The 22433-nt window shown below is 36.7% G+C and overlaps 1 protein-coding gene across 2 annotated transcripts in view; it reads left to right on the top strand.

Moving 5' to 3' along the window:
* Positions 1-21841, top strand: part of FAM114A1 (family with sequence similarity 114 member A1) — a 36187-nt gene extending 14346 nt beyond the window's left edge. The window contains exons 5-14 of one of the 2 annotated variants that reach the window (XM_065837491.2): positions 22-128; positions 1796-1930; positions 3710-3862; positions 6132-6255; positions 10365-10450; positions 11568-11735; positions 12898-13037; positions 14323-14395; positions 17060-17113; positions 18678-21841. In XM_065837491.2, the coding sequence (XP_065693563.1) occupies positions 22-128; positions 1796-1930; positions 3710-3862; positions 6132-6255; positions 10365-10450; positions 11568-11735; positions 12898-13037; positions 14323-14395; positions 17060-17113; positions 18678-18779 (1142 nt within the window). In that variant the 3' untranslated portion in view covers positions 18780-21841. The remainder of the gene's footprint in view (positions 1-21; positions 129-1795; positions 1931-3709; positions 3863-6131; positions 6256-10364; positions 10451-11567; positions 11736-12897; positions 13038-14322; positions 14396-17059; positions 17114-18677) is intronic. The other variant, XM_065837492.2, reaches the window with a different exon arrangement.
* The last annotated feature ends 592 nt before the right edge of the window (positions 21842-22433 follow it).

The following is a 22433-nucleotide window of genomic DNA, read 5'->3' on the forward strand; positions in this document are numbered from 1 at the left end:
CTTGCTTTTTTCTTTTGTTAGAAGCAGAAGATCCTCTGGACCAAAGGTGTTCTGAGAATATTCCTTCTTCTCCATCATCTGGATCTCGCGGCATGTTGTCAGCTATCACTAATGCTGTACAGAACACAGTGAGTCATTTTAGCTGGCCTCTCTACTTCAGTTATTCTTCATAATTTTTATGTGCAACTTCATTGTAGGTCACATTTGTTAAATTGTAGGTCTTTGTAAAAATAGTTCTATTGCCAGTCTGTTTAGAGTCTCTTCCATGGCAAAATAACTGTATCAAATTAAAAAGAAAAAAAAAAAATTCAAATACAACTAAGTCCGTTACTACTTTGGCACCAGTTTCAGTGAAAAATATGGTCTTCTGAATTATGTAGAATTCTGGAAATTCTAGGGAAATCTATTTTTTATAGTTGTGGTATCATCATCTAATTTTTTATGCAGTTAAGTCATCCCAGAGAAAGTATGATAAGATTTGTTATCATTTTTGAAGGCAAATAAAATAAGAAAATATTCAATTTTCTTATTTTAAGGCTTTTACTAAACTCTGTATTGTTAGTCCCTGACCCTTACCTTCACCTCTCTATCTAGGCTCTCATTTCATTTTAGCCTTCCCAGAAGGTGATCTGATTGCAGACTCAGTGAGTCAGGATTCTTTCCTATTACACTCTCCATATATTTTCTGTCTTGCACTTCATCCTTTTCTGCTTTTGCAAAATCCGGTACCATGCTGTTTCCAAATCAGTTTTTGTGTCACCTTCTTCCCCAACATTTCTTACACACTATTACCATAGCAAACATTTTCCTCTGAGCTTTTCAGTATTGTGGTTCCCTGGAAATTATGAGACCTTAAGTAGAAAGGAATAGAAGACTAACTCCCCATTGAGCATGTTTTACGAAGTGGCAATTCTCTTTTAGCACATATCCAGTTCAGTCTGAGTGCTTCATCACTAATATCAAAGATTTGGGGAGCAGAGGGAGATTCTTATAGATTATTCCCAAGGCTGTTGCTACAGAATCTGGAGCATCATGGAGCTTGTGAGAGCTGGACAGAAGTAAGATTACCTGGGCATTGTATAAGATTTGCAAATAAGAGAAATGTACCCTTACGCAAACCTAGAGAAGCTGCTATACCGCAGTGATGAATGTTACCAAACAAAAAGAATAACTTGAGGTTTCAGCAAGTTGCCTGTAATACTATTCGAGACTTTGGTAGGGTTTTCCATTATATATCAGGTTACATCAGCATTTGAGTATCTGACAGATGCATAATCCAGATTGAAATGGAAATCTTTAGCTGGTGAAAATTCTTCAGAGCACATGAAAAATTGAGAGAGGGCTGATGCTAATTTGAAGACACAGGGAAAACAACTGTATTTCGATAGACAGTTCCAGAGTCATCACTAGTGTCAACATTTTAGAAATTAGGTAATGTTCATGATGGATTTTGGCTCCATATTATTCATATCTAAAATATGTTCCCACAGACTGTGGATGAAATTTAAGTGGTATTATTCACATTTTTTTTTATTGGCAACAGGTGTTGTATTTGCTCCAGTGTGAGTCTTTTAATTAACTAGCAATATTGGTATAGCTAATTTTTTTTCTTTTTGAAAAGTGTTCAGAACAAAGTAATACAATTTTATAAATGCATCAATCCTATTGTTATTTAAAGCATAGAAAATCTAGGGACCTGAATGTTCAAAGATAGTATCAACAAAAGCAGTGTTCTTTACAGTTCATGTTAGCATAAAGTGGAAAGAAAATAACCACATTGTGTTATTTTATACAGGGGAAAAGTGTATTATCTGGAGGCTTAGATGCTTTGGAATTTATTGGGAAGACAACCATGAATGTCCTTGCAGAAAGTGATCCTGGATTTAAGAGAACCAAAACACTGATGGCAAGAACAGTTTCTCTGTCTCAGGTTGGATTTATTTAAATACAGCTCAGTCAATGCAGTTTCAGATTATTTTTCCAGAATTTCAGATGCCTCAGGGAGAGGCTTTATTTATTGCAGTAGACACTGGCTAGGCTTATGGAGATAAATATTATGCTTTATATTTGTTCCACTTTATTTTTCTTCACAGAACCACAAAACGTAAAGTCATCTTTTCTGCATAATCACATGTGCAATAGCTTATTTTAGTCAGATAGTATATGTGGTGATAAACCATTACACTCTGGAGATAGAATCAAATTGTTGGTGTGTTTGTAACAACTGTAGATAGGTATCTTCCATCATAAACATCACTGTACTCATTTCCTTGGGAATGAGTAATACTGGAATATGACATATGTTTCATTAGGAATTAAAGCTGTGAAAAGTTGTATCTTAATATCCATCTAAACTAACAGTACCCTTATGCAGTCATGACTTGCATGTTTAAAAGTTCAGAGACACAATAAAAACAAAAGAGGAGTATAAGTGCTGTCAGTACAAAATTATTTCAGCTCTGTAGACACTTGTGGAAATCAATTGATGTTGCAAAAAGTTTTTCATTTTCTGTGTTTACTTCCTTGTAAAGAGGAGTATGGTGTTTTTCTTTTAATAAGATGTTTCATCTCTAGTGTTTGTCATTGTAAGTGTGAACAGACTGATAGTGTTGTGGTAGGCCAAAAGCAAGTAACTCATGGTAAGAACCACAGGGTTAAAATGAGCTTTTGAGCACACCTTATAAATAATGTGTGTGAATTCACACAAAAAATCTGAGGCAGAAAGTGACATAAATCAGTTCTCATGTGTTTTATAACACAGTGCTTACTTTTGGGTGATTTGTACATAAAACTTTGTGAGTGATCTTTCGAAGTTGAAGACTGAAAGATCTACCATCATAAATCTTTTGTAACAAATGAATAACTGAAGACAATATTGTAGCAATTCTGAATGATGGAATAGTGTAAGAGCCAAGAGTTCACCTGTATTCAGGGGCTTATATATGACTTATGATGCAGTTCAGCTGCATTTACCAGCTTTACTCTTGCAAATTCATGTGAGAGGCCATTCCTACCTGGGAACAGAAGGAGAATAGAAGATCCTATTCCATATGCTATTCTGTCCTTCTTATCCACAAATAGAAGTGTATAAGAAGATCACTCCGAAATGTCCCCAAGTATTTGGAGTGTAGCTCTGCCCCACTTTTGGTAGAAGTCATACCTTATCAGGCCAATCTCTTTCGTCAGTCCTGCTGTCACGTGAACTGACTTTTGTATCTGCTAAAAATATTTTAAAGGAAATACTATATACATGCATTATTTATGCAAGCAGGTCCTGAAAATAATATTCTTTCCATTTTGTGGTCTGTAGAATGGATCACACAACTCTTTAAGGCTGTGTATGAAATAGTCCTTTTTATTTTTCTTTCATTGTAATTGGTGGCTAAATTTATTATACGGTATCCATAGCTGATGTTGCTTTTGAGAGCATAAACAAGATTATTTATTTGATCATGGTTTGTTTGTTTGTTTAATGATGGTTAGAAATTACTTTTGGGAAAATGACACTTAGAATACTACTTAAATATTTTATTAGAGAGGTTTATCAAAAAAGAAGTTAGATATTTCAGTGCTAAAATTTCAGCTCTGCAGGTGTGATATAGCCCCAAATTTTATTACTACTTCCTAGACAAGCAGAAGCAGAAAGTAATAAAATCTGTCATACCTACAGCACTACCAATAAAACAACAGAAATTATGTGTTTTTGCAGCTGTTGCGAGAAGCTAAAGAAAAAGAGAAACAGAGGCGGGCCCAGCAAGTTACAGTTGAAAGAACAGCACATTATGGACTACTTTTTGATGAATTCCAAGGTTTGTCTCATCTTGAAGCTCTGGAAATCCTGTCAAATGAAAGTGAAGCTCAGGTACAGTATGCAGACAGCATAAATCAAAAAGGTTGGTAAAAATCAATCTTTACATTAATTTCACTCTGCAGGTGCATGTGGAATGAACAGTAAGTTTTCTGTCGGCTTCAGAGAAAGCTGGATTGGTCCCATGAGCCCGTCCTTGGCTTCAGGAGATCAATCTCAATACACCTAAAATTTATCTCCAAGATTAACTCAAACCAAGCAGCTTCATAGCTGAAAGTTATTTTTGTTAGGACCATACATAGTTTGTATTTTTCAGCTTGTGACACTGTACAGATGTCTTTTCAGGTTGAAGGCTTTTGTTTTTGGATCAGTCACTGATACCTGCATTCAGAAATTCCAGACCTACAGCACCTGGAGGCCAGTGAATTAAAATGAATTCCAGATTACTTATTCAATTCCTAAGCTGCCTTTATTGTCTTAGTTTTTGCAGTTACGTAAAACTACCCCAAGATACTATTAGTGGAAGTATAGAAATGTCTTTCTGAAGACCATGCTAATGTTACTAGGGTCTATATGATAAATATATTTTTTAATTTCTGCTATCAGTTTATTGACTCTGCTAGTAGGTCAGTAGATCTCTGACAGTGGATTAATAGAGTTTTATAAATTCCCAGCAGTAGTATTTTATACTGAAACAGTTTTCTAAAAAAAATTTCTTAAAATACAAGTTTTCTTTGTTTTTGTAATTAGCATGCCTTGCCCTCTGGGTTATTTTATAATAAAAATAACCAACTTATTTTTTTTAATTTATTATTTCCTCTAACAAATGAAGGAAGCATATATTAATAACAACTAAGTACATACTGACCATGTTGTTTTGGGTTTTTTGCAATTATATCTAAATGAAAAATTATAAATTCAAAACCCACAGGTAAGGTTCAAGGGCCTGCTTTTGGAAAACAAACAAACCAACCCCCACAAAACAGGAAAGAGATAAATAAAAAACAAGTTCAGGTTAATTGCATGTGTCAACACTATTTTTCTTTTACAGTGAAATACCACAGGGTAAGTAAGACACGTGCAGGTTTTTGATGTGCTTCATGTTATGTCCATGAAAACCCCTTGTTCATAGTCCTGCTCACTCCAACAGGATTGAATGCAGCTGTGTGGGTCAATAAGTCCAATTCCCTGATAAATATTCCAATTACCATACACACACACAAAAATACTTAACATCCTGTAAGCCTGAGACCTGTACTAACAGCCCAAAAGCCAAAAGAGGAGCACGAAAGAGACTGAAGACATTGCTAATTGTCCTATGTGCTTCTAATAGCAGTGATTTTAGAATATTTTAAAGATTTTATTTTAAAAGTTTCCATTACGAAAAGTTCCACCTTAATCCTATGAAGTGGACAATGTAGCCCCTCACAACCTGAGCTGGGTCTCACAACTTTATCTTTCATTTAACCTTGAGCTTATGAGCTGGATACATCAAGGAGGAACCCAAGAAAATAACAGTCTTTCTCCAGTCTCTCCTTCGGCCAGTCTGCACATATGTCAAGCAAGCTTGAAAAAAAAACAAAAACAAAAACAAAACTTGAAACAAACCTTAAAGTAAAATGGCTTTTCTCTTGGCTTCCATAGGCAGAGTGTGGTCACAGGATTAACACCATAAACTGCAGTGCAAACAGTGATTTAAAGAATCCGTTTCCATCCCTCTCAGGCTTACAACCCTATTAGATACGCAGGGACTTTTAGGGATATGATTTAGTCCTGGAGTTAGGTTATGGTTGGACTTTCTGATCCTGAAGGTCTCTTCCAACCAAAATGATTCTATGATTCTAAGACTTGCAGATCCCTGAGACATGCATAGACCTGTCAGTACATTCTTTGGAACAGGTAGACTGTCGATAATTTTGGTTGTGTTTTGAAGGAAGGGAAACTGGCTTCTTTTTCCAGCTCTTCCTGTGAGTGCTCAGACTAACCATGAATTCTGCTGGTGCTCTTTTTGCCTGCTGTCTTCATCCCAGCAATCCCAAAATGCTTTTTACAGTTTGTAATTAAACCAGAGATGTATAATTCGAAGCTAATGTTCTGGGAGAAGGTAGCAACCTGATGATCTTGCAAGGCTGCAGTAATGTTTGTGATACTCAACCGATTTTGTTGATGAAAACTAAAAATGTGTCGACATTGAAAGGTTAGGAACAAGATTGAGCATAATGTAAGTTTCCATTTCTTAGCTTATTTTGGTGTCATGCTCTAAATTAGCATTTAAGAAATGCTCTGTTTTGTTGTGGAATGCTTACTGTCCATTCTTTTGCAGATTCAGTCATATTTAGCAACACTTGATGGAGAGCAGTTGGAGACTGTGAAAAATGATTTAATTGCTATAAAAGAGATTTTTGTCCCAAAGGAATCAGATGATGCAGCAGTGCAGCCGCAGAAAGGTAATTAGAATAACAGAGTCTTAGCCATATGAATAATTGGTACTTCCGTATATAGTACTTTTTAAAATTGCAATCCAAATAATAATTTCTGACTTCCTAATAATTTTCATAAGGTAGTCACTAGAATTAATATTCTAAAAGTTCTGGAAGCTGATCAATGCTTATTTTTGATTTTTTTTGGTAATTGAGGTGTGAGATACAGAAAACATAACATAAGGAAGTCTTGTATTACATTGTTATATCATCAGTGAAAGCAAAACAAAAATAAGAGAAAATAATAACCTTTGGGATAACTGAGGTTTTCTTACAGAATCTGTTTATGAAATTGTGTCATCTGAAAGTTTTGCAGTGTTTAGAAATGCTTTTCTGTTTAGCAACTTTGTCCTCACTTTGCACCCTCCCTTGCTAGAACAGGAAAAGATGAGAGTGTAATAAGGAGACTTAAGAACTTTGAACTTCTTGAAGGAAAGTCGCTTTGAAACATAGCGGCAAAGCTGCTTCCCAGGTGTTGCTTGGCAAGAGGTGGCATGTGGAGCGTGAGGAAGAAGCTGAAGCAGCAGAAGCGTGCTGCAACCGTGACATGGTGCACAGCATTGAACAGAACGGCACCAGCGTGACAGCCCACAGATTAGCTCACAGAAGTTACAATAAAGCGGGTGGATGCTTTGGTTAGTGGCAAAACAAGTTGGGAATTTTGGCATTTCCCGTAATAGGCTGAGAGCAGAAGAATGAGAAGTTAGCCTAAAGCCACCGTAGTTCGTGTCTCCAGGCTTGCAAGATCCATACCAAATATCTTCTAGCTGATAGAAACAGTCCCCTTGACCTGACCAAAGACTGGCTTGTGCCATCAAACACCATATTGTTGTGTTTCAGAAACATAAAAAGATATTTCTTCCACATCCTTTTGCTCTTCACAGGGGTGCTTTGCCCATAAAACCTACATTTGACAAGATGGCGAGGTATGATTTCTTTATCCTTCAGAAAAGTTAAAAGTCTGTTAACATCCACGTGTTCTAACTGGAAAGTATTTTCTGCTCGGACTGCTTTTTCTAGCAATGATGTCTCTCACAGAGAGCTTATTGTTTCTTCTTGGCAGGGGTAGGGGGGACAGCAAGTGTTTAGTGTTAAGTCTTACTATGGTGGAGTTTTGTGCTGTTTTTTTTTTCCCTTGTCACTCTTTAAACCCCACATTCTTCTGTAGGGTTGTGAGAAGTCAAGAAAATGTGTTATCTGCTTAAGAGCAAAGATTCATGAGGTGTCTGTTGCTCCTTAATGGCTGTGGGAAATAGTTCCTCGCTTTGAAACCAGCCCCCAGGAAAAGCTCTGTGTCTTGCACAAAGTGACATTTTCTCTGGTGGTCTTTTTTTTCAGTGAAGCACATCTTTTAGGGTCTGGGTTTGAGTTGGTTTTTTGTTTGTTTTTTAAATTGGACTTGTTTACTGGAAATTACTTGTTGGGACCTTAAGCGTATTTCTGTGGCACAACTGATGTTTATGCTAAGAAAATGGTCTGTTTTTAATGTGACCAAAAATAAATAACATTTGGCACCCAGCATAGATAAAAGACAGTGAAGTTTAACAATGGGTTGGCTGATCAGGATTAAATGCAGCTCATGTCTTGCTGTAAAGATAACGCTTCATTCTAGTTAGTTTTCTTAGCTCAAGCTAGTTAATGCAATTAAGATCCCCTTAAGCACATTAATAGGTTTTACACTTATAAAATCAAGTCAGTAAGCCATCTTTTTTATTAGCATATTTTGCATACAGAATTACTTATTTTTACTTAAGCTACCTAATCTAGGAAGAAATAGCAGTCTATGTTCAATTCTATGGAGGAATTTTGAGTTTTAATCCTGCTTGCTAAACAGTTCGAAACAACAACTAACTTGCCTTCAGTAGAGTTCTGATTTAGGCTTCCTAGCTCAATAAAACTTGTGGGTTTTTTTTCCTTTATGTAAGGAAGCCATCCTCTACAAAGTCAGAGATTAACTAATGGTGTTTGAAAGTGTTAAATCTTATCTAGCCACTAAGCAGTATTTGAAAATAATTACCACTTGTTGCTAATTTGTTACCACTTTCTCATCATCAAAGTCATGTTATTTATATGGTGTCATTTGTCAGTGCTATATATATTTAGCAAAAGACTCGCTGGAAGGAAAACCAGTACTCTGCATTTAAGTGGCCATTTGTTTTCTGTAAACTCTCAGGATCCCTTCTTATCCTGGACTCCCAGGGTCTCATTTAGACATGTTAGTGCTTCTTTTAGTTTCTACCATAAAGACTTTCAGTCCCACACAAGGAGAAATTACTGCAGTGATCTTTGGAGAACCATTTTGGGAAAGGATTGGGGGTAGGCTTTCTGCTTGGCAACTTTTAAACTGAATTGTAGTGGGGTTTGTGTCTTTGCTCAACAGTCAGGTGCAAAATCAGTCTGAAAAGAAAGAAAATATATTTTCTGACACAAGTAGGAGAAAGCCAAATGCATACCCTTCTCTCTAATGTTTCCTCTTACTTTGATTGTGCAGCCCTTTCATGTACTTTTCCCTGCAGCTTCTTTTCCTTTCAGTTGTTTATGAAATGAGAGGAGAATACCTGAAAACGTAGTTTTACCTACACTTTGAAAGCCATTAACACCAAAACTTTCATATGTGAGGTTCAGGGAGACAGTAACCAAAGTGAGATTTGAATTGATTATGCCAGTTATCAACAATTTTGGTAACTTTGCATTGATCAAGTAAACTACTTACCAGTTTTCAGCCTGCTGCAGTTTATAGAACAATTTGGCATTGTTTTAAGGACAAGTGAATTCAGTGTATCCAAGAGGTGCTGGACTGCAAAACCTGAAAATGCTATTGCGAAAATTTACTGATAAGGGCAGCAATGAGATTACATCTGTGCATCTCTTTGGCTTACCAGAATACCTCTTGACCTGCTCGCCTGCTGTTAAGAGGAAAGCTCAGTCTCTTGGTCACTGCAGGTGAAGAGTTCTTCATGCTAAATACGAATTTATTTTACAGCACCAAAGACAAGCACTCTCTTGACAAGCAAAGGTGAGATGTCTTTTGCGCTAAGAGAGTATAATCTGAGTGTCAGATTCCACCACCTTTCCACATGTTGCAAGGTATGGCAGACTGTAAACAGTTCCACCAAAATCCGCGGACTCATTGGAGAGTAGTGGCCCTCTGCTTTTAAGCCCAGTACTAAAGATTTGCGTAAAAGTGGAAAAAATAACCATACCTTAAAAATGAACCAAAAAATGGGAATGCAGAAAGACATGAAATTCATTTTTGAAGTAGCTGGACTTCTATCAGGATAATGGGGACTTGGACCTTTTAGTGTCATCAGGCTAAAAAAAAATGGATTTTATATATTCCACCAGAAAATGCTAATGAAGATTCCAAACTCAGTTAATGCAGATGAACAGAATCAAGCAAAATACCAACTTTTAGGAACTTAGAACGTGTTCGAATATGGGAACTACAAGTATTCAAAAGAACATATATAATAAAGGTGAAGTTCAAATACAAGTGATATTTATCTTTGTTCATAAATCTTGTGAAATAAAAGTGCAGATTCTTTAAGGTTCATTACTCCAGAGCAGGACAGAATACATTCTTCATTTAAGCAAAGCTCAATCTTAAAATAGGAAGAAAACACACCTCTCAGCTGTGGTTTGCAGACAGAGCAATAGAGAACATGTTTTTCAGTGTGTTTCCTCTGAAGCTTATTTGTATCTGGCCCTGCTGCAATTTTTATTCCTTGGTTTGAGAGGATAGGTTTGTATCTCTTCTTTGGTTATTTTGTGGGTCATGTATTTTTGTCAGATAACTAGGGATCATGCAGCTTCTTCTCTTCCTTGTTTCTGCGAAACTTAGTGGAATTTAAAATGGTGTGGAAAGAGTAGTCAAAGTGTCAAGCTAGCATATGAGGCTGTACGGGTCTCTCTGGTGCTGTTCTCTTTATTTGAGCATATACACGCACACACCCCTTTCTTGTGTCACTGTTACTGCTGGGGGAAACTGTTTGACTGGATTTATTTGGATGTATTTGATCATGTAAAATATTCTAGTGATAGCACCCTAACAAAAATTGTCTTGTTTTTTCTTGCAGCAGATATGGGTGAGGAGTTTGTCAGCATGCTCACTGAACTGCTCTTTGAATTGCACGTTGCTGCTACTCCTGACAAGCTTAACAAGGTCAGCACCTGTGAGTGAGCTGCCCCTGTTTCCTGGGCAAAGAAGGAGAGGTTTGTGCTGCAATCTGACACAGCGCAGTACCCAGCTCGGTTCAGAAAGTGCAGTACAGGAGGGTGGGACTACGGCTGTGAATACAGAAAAGCTTTCATAGAAGAAGTGGGATTAGTGAGGTGATGCAGTGGCGATGATAAGCTAGCACAACAGGCTGTGTTAGAAAGCCTTGAACCAGAGATGATGTAGCAGAACAGAGCTCATGAGCACAGCAGGTTTGGTCTTACACACTGGGAGCAAAGGTCAGGTTTGGAATTATTTTTCTTGCTCATCATGTTTATTCGTCTGAGACACTTCTTCAGACCTTCGTAGCTAGAAGCAAGGTCTTAGGTTTATCTCATCTGGCTTCAATCATCTAAGATGGCTAGAAGCTGGTCACATCACTAGTCACATTGTACTATCAGGCCCCTTTAAAGTGATTGACCTACTGCTCTTAGGCTCAGATGAATATTTCTCTCTCTAGATACATAGACAGACTATGGATAACTAGCACAGGCTTAGGGCTTAACATATTCTTATTTGACTGCATGTTAAAAAAGAGACATCATAAATTTCCTACTAACCACAACAGTAGTCTGAAGTGTATAAAACTCCAAGGCTTTTTCACTTTGATCTACTTTCATGCCTAGGAAGGCAGCTGATGGTACAGTGATTTTCTAGTTATTTTTCCTTTGAGAATTTACTACCACTTTCTTACCTGTCCTTTTTTTTTTTTTTTTCCTTTATACCACCTTCTTATTTTTTTATTTGGAAATTTTCTTTCTATGTAAATTGCTTTGAAAGATACCTCATAAAGCTGAAATATTAGTAATTTTGGTATTAATGCCCACTCTATGTGTTGGCTAGGAATATCAGACCTGTAGAGGAATTATCCTTGGTTGATCCATCTTTAAGTAGCCAGAAATGCTTCTCCCTACAGTTTCATAAATGTACACTTAACTAAATGCCACAAAGAGGCTTAATATGTTTAAACTTTTGAATGTAAAAAATAATTGTTATTTAATGTTCAGGAACATCATTTGATATTCCCTATTTGAAATGAACTTTGGGGTTCTTTGTTTGGCAGGCTAGGAAAAAAGCTCATGACTGGCTTGAAGAAGCAAGTTCTTCCACCTCTGTGGACATAGAAGGGAAGCTAAAAGAAAAATCTGGAGAACCTGATGAAGAAAACACTGAACAACAAGATAAAATTGACAGCGGTAAACCAGAAGTAAATAAAAACAAAACTGTGGAGGTAAAATAGCTTTTGGAGGATAAATTTCATTAAGCAAATTGTTACACTTTGTTAGATAAGATTACTTATTTATCTTTGTGTGTTGGTTTTATACATTGTCCTTATTTTATAAACTCACGGAAGTATTAATAAATATCAGAGTAGCAGGTCCTCTGCCTATCACATTGTTTTTATTTTTTATCTGTGGTTCTGTGTGTGTGCATGTGTGTACACAACACAAAGTGAGCTGAGGGATTCTGTGGTGTCATGTCGATAGCACATGGAAAGTCATATGTCAGCATTCCTGGGCATCTTTCTCCCAGTGACAATACATGAAAAAATTCTTTAACTTCATCTAAGCTCTTAAACAGTTTAAATCACAAACAGACAAATCAGAAATATTATTTAGGCAACTCACAAGTGTTCATTCTCTTTATGAAAGATAGCACTTAAGGCCTGGTGTCCATTTAGACAACCCCTCTTGTTGATAAGGTTTATTATGATTTAATATTTTGTGCCAAGTCACAGCAATATTAAATGTGCTTGGTATCTTTGTCAAGATTTTTTTAATGAATTCTAGTAAATAAATTATCTGTCATGTTTTCTTACCAAAAAAAGGTACAAATAAGGAAACAGACTTATGCTGCATAATACAGATTTTTATGTGATTGCAGATTTCAAGCTGGTGTCAGCTGGTGAAAGCTGTACTACCGTAGTGCTAGGTAGAATTTTTAATCCACTTTTTAATTGGGAGTATTATTGATTTCTACTCTGGAGATCCATCTGAGGGATGACTCAATACTTTTGGCTCTACATGAAAGTAATTATGACTTATTCTAGAGCTAAGGGATCTTTGTATTTGTTAGAACTAGGTTTAAAAGTGCTATGTTAAAAATCTGAAAGACTGACCTAGTTCCCGTCTAAATAAATGCTAGACCTGTTCTTACTAATTTTTCAGAATGAGTATAAGGTATGTATTTTATCATCTGTGGATATTTCATTTTCTGGTATTGTTTGTGAGGATGATATTATGGCTGATATTACTTCACTATGTATGGGCTGGTATTTCCAGTTGGAGTGGGGAGGGTTCCTATGTTTTGAATTAATGTATATGTATATATCTATAGGCATATTGATCAGTGTTGTTATTATTGATAATAGCATTCCCTGCTTTTAATTTAAGGAAATCTACAAGCTGTCCATTGAAAGTCTGGCTGAGGTGACTGCTCGTTGTATCGAGCAGCTCCATAAAGTAGCAGAATTAATTCTACATGGGCAAGAAGTAGAAAAAACAGCTCAAGATCAAGCAAAAGTACTGACAAAGTGAGTGTTACGTATGTCATATATGAACATTTGACATTTTCTTGAAATTTGTGAAGTTCTGTTAAGCTTTTGGCACTTGGAGGCACAGTAAGTTCATGGATCAACAAACAGCATTGGCTTTAGGGGTCCTGATGCTACATTTTCTCATGTAGGCAAGTTATGTAGGCTACCTGTCATTTTCTGACATGGCTGACATGTATGTTTACAAAAACATGACCTATTCAGGGGCTAAAAGTTGTTTCTGCTCCAGCAAGTGAATGTACATGCTGTAATAATTTCGGTTGCATTTCCTGTTCCCTCTGCAAAAGATACTGTGCCAACACATACAGAATTTGCTTTTAGAGTGCATAATGCAGTCTTATTGTCTGCCAATAGATTCACTATCTAGTGTTTGTCTGCCAAAAATATGCAAAAATCAATCTGTAATTCTAAACAATAGAACCATATTTATCAGCAACTTTGTAGTAAACCACAACAAAACAAATATAAATCCAATAAGCCAGTTTATCTGGTAGTACTCAAAATTCATATCTCAAGCTCTCCGTAGTAATAGATTCTACTGTTTTCAGTGGGTTTTGATGTTAAGACATTGTAAGCACTTGAGTCCTAAGTAAGAAAAGTATTTAAGCAAGTGTTTATCTTTAAGAATGCGAGTAGCACTAGCAAAGTCCGTAGGAACACTTCAGTCTAAAACGAAGTACTCAATCAAGTATTTTTCAGAATTAGAGCTAAGGTGTGGTGCACCTTGCAGGATGAGGTTCTGTATGATGCATTTGTGAAAGTTTAGCAAAACAGTAAAAGATCTAGGAATAGAACGAGATCTGCTTGTTCGTTCGTATTTTAACCACAAGGGTACTTCCTCTTCTAGTACAGAGTAGATGTTTTATTGATTAGATAGGAAACTTCTCACTGTTCTCATTAAGGTTTGATTTATTTCCAACAGTATTTCTAGGAGTCGTGTTGTTGCAGTCATCAGAAAAACAATAGTTAAACTAGAAGTTTAGAATTTTAAAAATTGAAATATTGCCCTATCAAGTAAGACTAATGTTTGAAGCAACATGACATCATTTTGCTGCTGTAGTCATCATTTTTCAGTGGATGAATATAAAAATTATATCATGAGCAAAATCTACCTTAAAATATTTTAATAATTACTAGAAATAAAATTGCCTTAAGAATAATCTTGGCTTCTAAGATGGAGTTTGTGCCTGAAACAGTCATAGGATTTTTATCCATTGACAGGACAAGGATGAATTTTTATCTTTGTCTCTTTTTTTCAAACCAGTTTAACAAGCGCCATGTGCAATGAAGTTTCATCTTTATCAAAGAAGTTTTCGGATTCTTTAACAGCAGCTGGGGTAAGATTACAGCATTTTCTGTAGCATTTGGGTTTTTTTTAACATAGTTCCCTTCTTAAAACAGAAATTGTTACCCGAGTCCTGTGGCTTTACATGAGGTACCAGCAAAGAGGGTACTTCTTTCATCAGATCAAGAACACAGGGCATTTTTACAGCGGATTCTCTGTTGTAGAGAAAGTTTATGAGCCTTGATAGACTGCAGCATGTCCCCTGCCTTCTAAAATCTCTCTTTCTAGACACCGTTTCCCATTTTTCATGATCACCACTCAGTACTTCTTATTTACCCCTACTGAAAGGGCCCCACATTTGAAGTCTCACCACTTGGTGACATTTTCCTCTCCTACTCAGCCTTTTGAATGCATTTGTGTAAAAGTCATTAACAGGTAACACTTTCAGTACCTTAATAATGGTTTCAAGAGCTGTCTTTGTAGCCTTTGCTAAGTCCCCTGGCCTAGGATCACTGTGTTTACAAAAGGTTTAAGAATTAGAAAATCTGTTTGGTCATCCATCTTAAAAAATAATCACTCATATCTCAAGATACTCCATTTAGAAACATCCATTTATCTGTGAACATCTTTGCTAGAAATAGTATCCTGCCTTTCAAGATGTTTCAAAAATGACTGACATCTGAGCATTCTAGCAAGATCCAGAGGCATAAACTGTGCTGTTGCTGAAATTGTTCTGTAAATGTCAGAGAAGATCCAACTCTGGCTCTCCTGATTACTCCAGGAGAGGATGAACGTACATCAAAGGAAATTTCCTTAGTTCTCCCATGAGCTCTTCCAGCCTGTCTCTGAACGAGGTTTTTTCAGAGTTATTTGGAGAGAGCATAATTTATTGGGTTGCTTTTATTCTGAATAATTTACATTCCTTCCCATTACTCTGGGAGAAACTGCTTGTTTTGCATTTTGGAATTGTATTTTATCATATCTTTGTGTGACACTTGAAAAAAATACATGCAGAGACACATGAAAATAAATTGCACATTAAATATTAATTTGGGCCAGCTCAGAAAATTGGAAACTAAAACTTTCATAAGCCTTGCACTAGGTTTTGTTCTTAGCAACTCTGTACTCCATTTTTAGGACCAGATTGTTTTTGTGGACTTTTGTGTGGCTGTGTAAGAAATAAAGCACAAAGACACTAGAGGAGAGTTTTAGCAGGGCAGTCTGGTGATCTTTAAGTGCTGCCCGATCCCTGTAAGCTTTTGGAGGAAGATGTGGGCCTTCTGCTCACCATGACCAGCAGGAAGGCCGGGAGCACCCACCACACAGGACTGTAGAAAATCTATGTCTTCCTGCGTGTCCCAGTGGTTCAACTTGTTCCTTAGCCTGCCAGCAGCACATTCCAGTGTCCTGCAAAGGCCATAATCTTGGAGGAAACTGAGAAATAGCTTAAATGGCTTCAAACATAGTGCCGTCCCTATACTTTTATCTCTGTAATTCAGACATTAGTTGTAGTGCCGGCTGTGCACCTAGTCTGTAATACTGGTGGTGTTTCTAAGAGTGAGCAGTAATGCAGAAGTAAGAAATAACAGCTTTGCTTGCTACACAAGATTTCTTTCAAACTTTAATTTATTGATTCATACAATCAATAGTATTTCATTGATACGGCTCTCTGTTTCAGGATTTTATTGACAATCAGCTAAACAGTACACTCTGTAATGGATTTTCTAGTAACTGACATTAAAATTGCCCTTCTTTTCTCTAATCATCTTCCCTTTTTTCTGCCATCTTTCTCCGGACTAAAATTAAGGAGTTTCATGTTTCTTTAAGTGTGCAATATGAAAGCTACAAGATTGTAAGTGGACATCCCTTAGTTAAAGTAATCAAGATTGTGTTTCCTTCATTCTAATAAAGTCCACTGTCTGGTATTGGAAGAACGCAACTCTTGATGGAGGTTACTATCCTTCTGAAAAACCACAATGCAAAGAGCAGTTAGAAATAAAAAAGGAAAGAACTGTTGCCATTTTAAAAAGCAGAAGAGCTGACGATTCTTGGTTTTCTAGGGATTTCATTTCTGTAGCCTCTAGTAATGTCACTATTCATTGTACCCATTTTTATTCCTATCTGGTGGCTGAGTAAAATGCTATGTGTACAGAGCTATATTTACAGGGCAGCCCACATTGCCCAGCTCAATGTATACTGCCTCCAGTTTGGGGATCTGTGCTTCACATGCTTTTCCTTCTGTAGGGGAACTAATCTAGGCCTTTCATTTCCACCTAACTGCAGATTTTCATGAAACTTCTAAGAACTTCATTATCTTTCTGCCCTGTATTTCTCCATCTTGTTTCATTGAATCAGCAAGGGGTTAACAAATTCTGGGTGAGATGAAAAGGGGACTGATAGACAAATGGACAGACGGTGTCATCACATGAATCTCATATCCTGGGAAAACAGGCATTTTGAAACATGAATTAATGAAAAAGTAAAACTCTGGGCCTGTCTTAGTTCATTGTACTCAATGATAGAAATTTGTAGGGTCTACTGAAGTGTGTATGAAATATAGACACAGTTATTAGGAATACCGTGATAAACAGTCTGAATAAGAATCAAGGTGAAGCAAGACCTTTATAGAATTCATAAAACCACTTCTCAGATATCAGTATATTTCTGTTAAATATATTTCTTGTCCTGGCATTTCATTCTATTTTCCGGTTTACAGAGTAGTATGAAGGCAGAAGCTCTTAACCCCCTCGTCAACAGTGTGCTATTAGAGGTAAGCCTTCACGTTTTTCACATTAGGAAATATTCTAGTAAAATGATTTTGAAGTTAAACAGTCACCTTTATGTCTGAAGAAATAATTATATAAAAAGTAATTATAATATTATGCTAGCTGTTCAGTGCCAGATCATAAACATCTCTTTTGTTGTGTTCAGCTTCTCCCACAAATACTATAGCAGTAATATCGCATTTACTGAGGATTCTTAAGAATTGTATGATTGAAGTGAGACTGGCCAGCTCTTAAATTCTGCTGCTCTATTGGTCAGAGCACAGCAGACAATTTGCAGTGTGCAGTTTAGCTCTTTTTAACCTATCCACAGCTTGCTTGGGATAAGCCTATTTTTACTGTTCTGTTACCTAGTTCAAAACTTGCAAAGTTTTTTTATTCAGAGATAGTTTCAGACTATGCTTTTCTTTAAAATTTGAATTGCAGGTATGCGATAGTGTTTTTTGCGTCCACAGGCATTTAGATTTCTGCAAAGATTCACAGTCCAGCAGCAGGCTTGGTCAGTGTGTAGATAATTGTGTCAGGCATCACCAAAATGGTCATGACTGATTTATTAGACACCTTGATCTGTGAGTGGCTTCTTCCATTAGACACCGTGATTTACTTTTCATCAGGAAAGTACAGTGAATAAAATGTGCCTCGGTTTTACTGAGGAGAGAGAGGTCAAGAGGGAGTAATATACTTGTACATTACTAAAATGTGTACTGTCTGCAGCATGAATTCTTTGAACTCAGCTAATTAGGTCACACTTCTCTCTAAATGCAAATAAGCATATAGTAGTGACTACAAATTGTCATTCTGTATCCAATAGTTGTGGTCCCTTAAAAATGGGGAAAAGATTGTTTTACAATAAGCAACTTTGCACTGAATTAACAATACCTTTAAGGAAAATCATGGGAAGTTGAATAGAGCTGTAGGAAAGATTACTATCCAGCACCTTCTGTTACTGCGTAAATTTGCTGTTACAACTGACTTATCTTACTGTGCTCCAGGAATTGCAAAATCTGGGAATGTCCAGAATTGTGGAATACGATGTTTTGTACCTCTTAAATCCCATATTTGTATACAAGTATATATTAGTACAGCCTGGGTTCATGGAGCATTTCAAGCTGCTGTACCGTTCAGTACTAGAAATTTCAAAAATAGTACTATGCATTAAAACCATTATAATAATTCAAACTGTTAATTTCAGTGACACTTCTTCCACCTACAGCAAATTCAAAACTAGTTCTGCTGATGGAGACACTACCTGCTTTGTATTTTAAAATCTACTTCTGAACTCTGTGGCATTTTATTTAGCTGATGTTACAAACAAAGCTCTCCCAGAGGTCAGACTGAGGAGAAAGGAGTTTTTTACATAGTGATTCAGGCTATGCTTATTAGCTGTAAACTGTTGTAATTTATCATTTTTCTTATGTACAGATTCTGAAATCTTGTGTGAATACATATGCTAATATAGCATGATGCAGATGTCTTATTTAAAAGTACAATGTAATTCCTTAAATACATGACAGCTGTACTGATGAACCACATGTTTTCTCTCCCCATTAGGGTTGCAACAGCACAACTTATATTCAGGATGCCTTCCAGCTATTGCTTCCAGTTCTGCAAATTTCACATATCCAGACCAGTTGTTTGAAAGCGCAAGAGTGACAATTTGCCAGCAGTTGTCACCACGGGGCTTAAGAGAAACCACAGACCTAATGTCTTTAGTGAATGCAGACAGAAGAGACGGTATGAGAGATGTCTGGCCACGTATAAGCCTTTGAAGACACTAAACGCGGTTTTGCACATACAATATTGAACAACATTTTAAAACTCTTTCAGACTTTTAGACCTAGAAGTAGTTAATAAAGTGAGTCATTTCTTTTCCATTAGCATATATCCTTTGCATTAATTTAAACTGAAGTTTCTTGATATTAGCATTGACTTCAATACGGATTCTAAGTGTTGACCCTTTCAGTTGTAGACAATAAACGAAACAAATTAGAATGTAAAGATTTTTAAAACATTTCCATCCTGTCAGTTAAAAATATGTATTTCAAAAGTTGGTTTCAGAATTTAATTTTAGCCAATATGACAAAATGACAGTGTTCTGCTTGTTAGCTATTATTTACAGTATCAAGAATAACAGCATTGTAATCTGTACCACTTACATAACACTTTGTGTTGAAAGAATGGTACAGTAAAATGCATTAACTTTACTAAATTACAATTTTGGAAGAAATGCATACAGAATTATACTGAAACAAAATTTTCCGAGCCAGTTAAGAGTACAGGTACAGCTTTATATTTGCTGACCCATAATTTTATATTCATTTACGCCTGTTTCTTAATTCCAATGGCTGAACAACACTGCAAGCCAAAGTAATCTTTTTAATATGCAAGGAATAGAAAATTGCCCTTTTGTTTGGCAATTGAAACACCCCCAAAATAATCTGCTCTCAGATGTGTTACCAGGTTGGAACTTTAGGGTTTAATTTGGGTTTTAAACGTTATGAACCTTTTAATCAACTGGAGTTACTGATACAGACAATTCAGAAGTACAGTTCTTGGGCCAAGAAAGGAAGTTGTGAAAAGTTGATGAGAGAATTGCAGTGGGGGTGGAGGTCCCATGTCAGAGCAATCCCCTCTTCGCTGAGGCAGTAGCTAGACAGGGTATAACTGAGCAGCAGGAATGACATTTCTTAATAACAACAGCAACCATGATACTTTATCCATATCCTGAGCTTAAAGTCCTGAGCTGTGAACCTCAGAATTTGTTTAGGCTCGTTTGCCTTGTAGACAGGAAGAACCTTCCAATCTTTTATATAGCCTGTTCCCCTGGATTTTTATTGTTTATTATGTTTCTTTCAGCTATTTTGTATTTTTTTTTCTCTTGATACACTCAATAATTATATTTAAATGCTTTTCAATTATAGTTAACATCTGAATATGTTTAAGCATAGAAGCATAGTTCATACATGGTACAACTAATGAAAAAGAGCATGAGGAAATACCATTCAGTTCATTGGAAGTGAGAAACCATGTACTTGCTTTGCACATGGTAACTTTTGTGAGTCCAAATCAGGACAGAAAGGTCTGTTTGTGCGTTACGCTATTGTGGTCCCTGTACTGCTGTCACATGCATTGTGACTTTTCCATCTTTTGTTATTTAGAGATGAAATTTTCACTATCCTTGAAATAAGATTTCTTACGCAAGATCTGTTTTCTGCCACCCTGTAATTTAACAGATTTGAGATATCTTTCTGGGTAGGTAGCCTTCAAATCCACTCGCACAGAATGTAAAAAAATTTACAGCAGTATGAACAAATATAAGAAAGCCCCTTGGCAGCTGAAAAGGGAAACAAAGCTGGGTGGTTATGGGTGTTTATGTCATATTGACCAGCTGACATTACTACAGCATGGGAGAAAGAGGGACACAGGAAAATGCAACTGATTGGCAGACTCACTAGACCAGGTAGGATACAGCTCCCACCAACTGACAGCTCCCCCTGGCATTGCTTTAATTCTGAAGGCATCTTTTCAAAAGTAAATTACGAAATAGCGTTTAGTTGATGCAAAACACTGCGTTGCACCCAGTGCTCCTCTGCCTTCCGGCCTCGGGGGCACAGACGTACAAACGAACTCTCTAGTGGTCGTCTCAGGCTGCCGGAAAGACACACGTTTGTAGTTGCCCAGGGGCTGTTCCTGTGTGCGCTCTGTGACCCAGAAGAACGAGTCCTCAGTGCAGGACTGTGTACTCACTCCGTACACTGCATCGTGAGCAGTTTTCAGTTTTAAAGATCTGGGCATCGGTGAAAGCATTTAGTAGTTTCTGAAAAGGCCTATTGGTTTAAAGCATTTGTTTCAGTTGTTCTGTGCTAGCAAGCAGAATCATAATACCTAGTTAAAAGCTTGTTTATTTTTCAAACAGAGACTGTCAAGAAAAGTCTGGTGTTTACACCTATCAATCATTACATCCTGGATTTATTTTTACATTAATGTCATCATTATTTTTCATCAAGAAGCCTTTCTGTCCATGCTGGAGTAGAGCTCTGCACCAGGTATCTGTAACCATAGTATTACTGCCAAATGAGTCACAGAACACAGCAATAGCTGTTTCATATTGTTCCTATGCTGAGTTAATGTTTTCAGACATAAATTAATTTAGGTACTTTTTTCATACGGAATTTTTTTTCTCTGAAATGCACTGCAGAATATGTAGTGTTACACCTGTCAGAAAAATGTGTTGACTCATAGTGGTGCCTTTTATCAGAGGCTGAACAACATAGTAGTTGAAGCCTCGGGGGATAATGTTTGAAATCATTGAGGGGCATTCTTAAGACAAAAGATGCTTGTCTGAGATACTCCTTACTAGAGGTTTTACTGTCTTGCTTAAATTATGTATGAATTGAATAAAGTACCCTAAAGTAAAAGAAGCTGTAAAAATAACATGTCGGCTTAAGGTATTTACATACAATGTAGGAAAGGAAATGGGGCAGAACGTGAGCGTAGGGATATGCCATCTGATCTCAGATGCAATCATCTTGTCCTAGAAAAACTGAATATTACATCTTTAAATCAATTCTAGGTAAAATTTCAGTAGAAAAGTATTCTGTGGATGGAACCAGGATATTTTGTTTACAGTGGTTTGTATTTTTCCTTCAGTCAAATAAATCATTTGAGATACTGAACTGAGACAGTATAATAAAAAAGAAAGTTTTGAAAACTTACATGATGGGAAGATGTACTCAGTGAAGTCTTTCAGTTGCTGATTTTGTGATTTGCCTTTGGAAGAATGAGTGTGATTTTACTGAGAGTCTGACAAAACCAGACATTGCCTTAAACTTTTAAGGGAGACTGCTCCTTCCTTCATCAGCACCTTTTTCCAGGTCAGTACACTGAGTGTGCCTTGGCACTTGTCAGACTACTTGGTTTTAAGTCCTTATTTTAAAAAGAACCTAGACTGTGAAAATTACCTTTTCTCTTGAACAGATCTGTTTTTTACGGCATTCCATGAACTTCTGAGGATGCCTTTTTATGCAGAGACAAGAGAGGCAGGCGTTTGCACTTACTAAAATGAGAAATTTAGCAGGATGAAACTTAAAGCAATGTCTGCAGACCTACAACCCTGCAGATGATCCACTGTTACAGGTCATCACTGAAGGATGAGCTGGAAGGAAAGTATTGTATATTAAAGGCAAACCAAGCTGTAAGTTGTTTGCTGCTTCTTAGGGTATAGTCTAGTCATGTGTAAACATCTCTTCCCCATGATTTGCTCCTACACTCCAGCATCCATTGCTTGAGACAGGTGAACAAAAGAAC

Source organism: Patagioenas fasciata, chromosome 4, assembly GCF_037038585.1.
Source record: "Patagioenas fasciata isolate bPatFas1 chromosome 4, bPatFas1.hap1, whole genome shotgun sequence".
NCBI lineage: Eukaryota > Metazoa > Chordata > Aves > Columbiformes > Columbidae > Patagioenas > Patagioenas fasciata.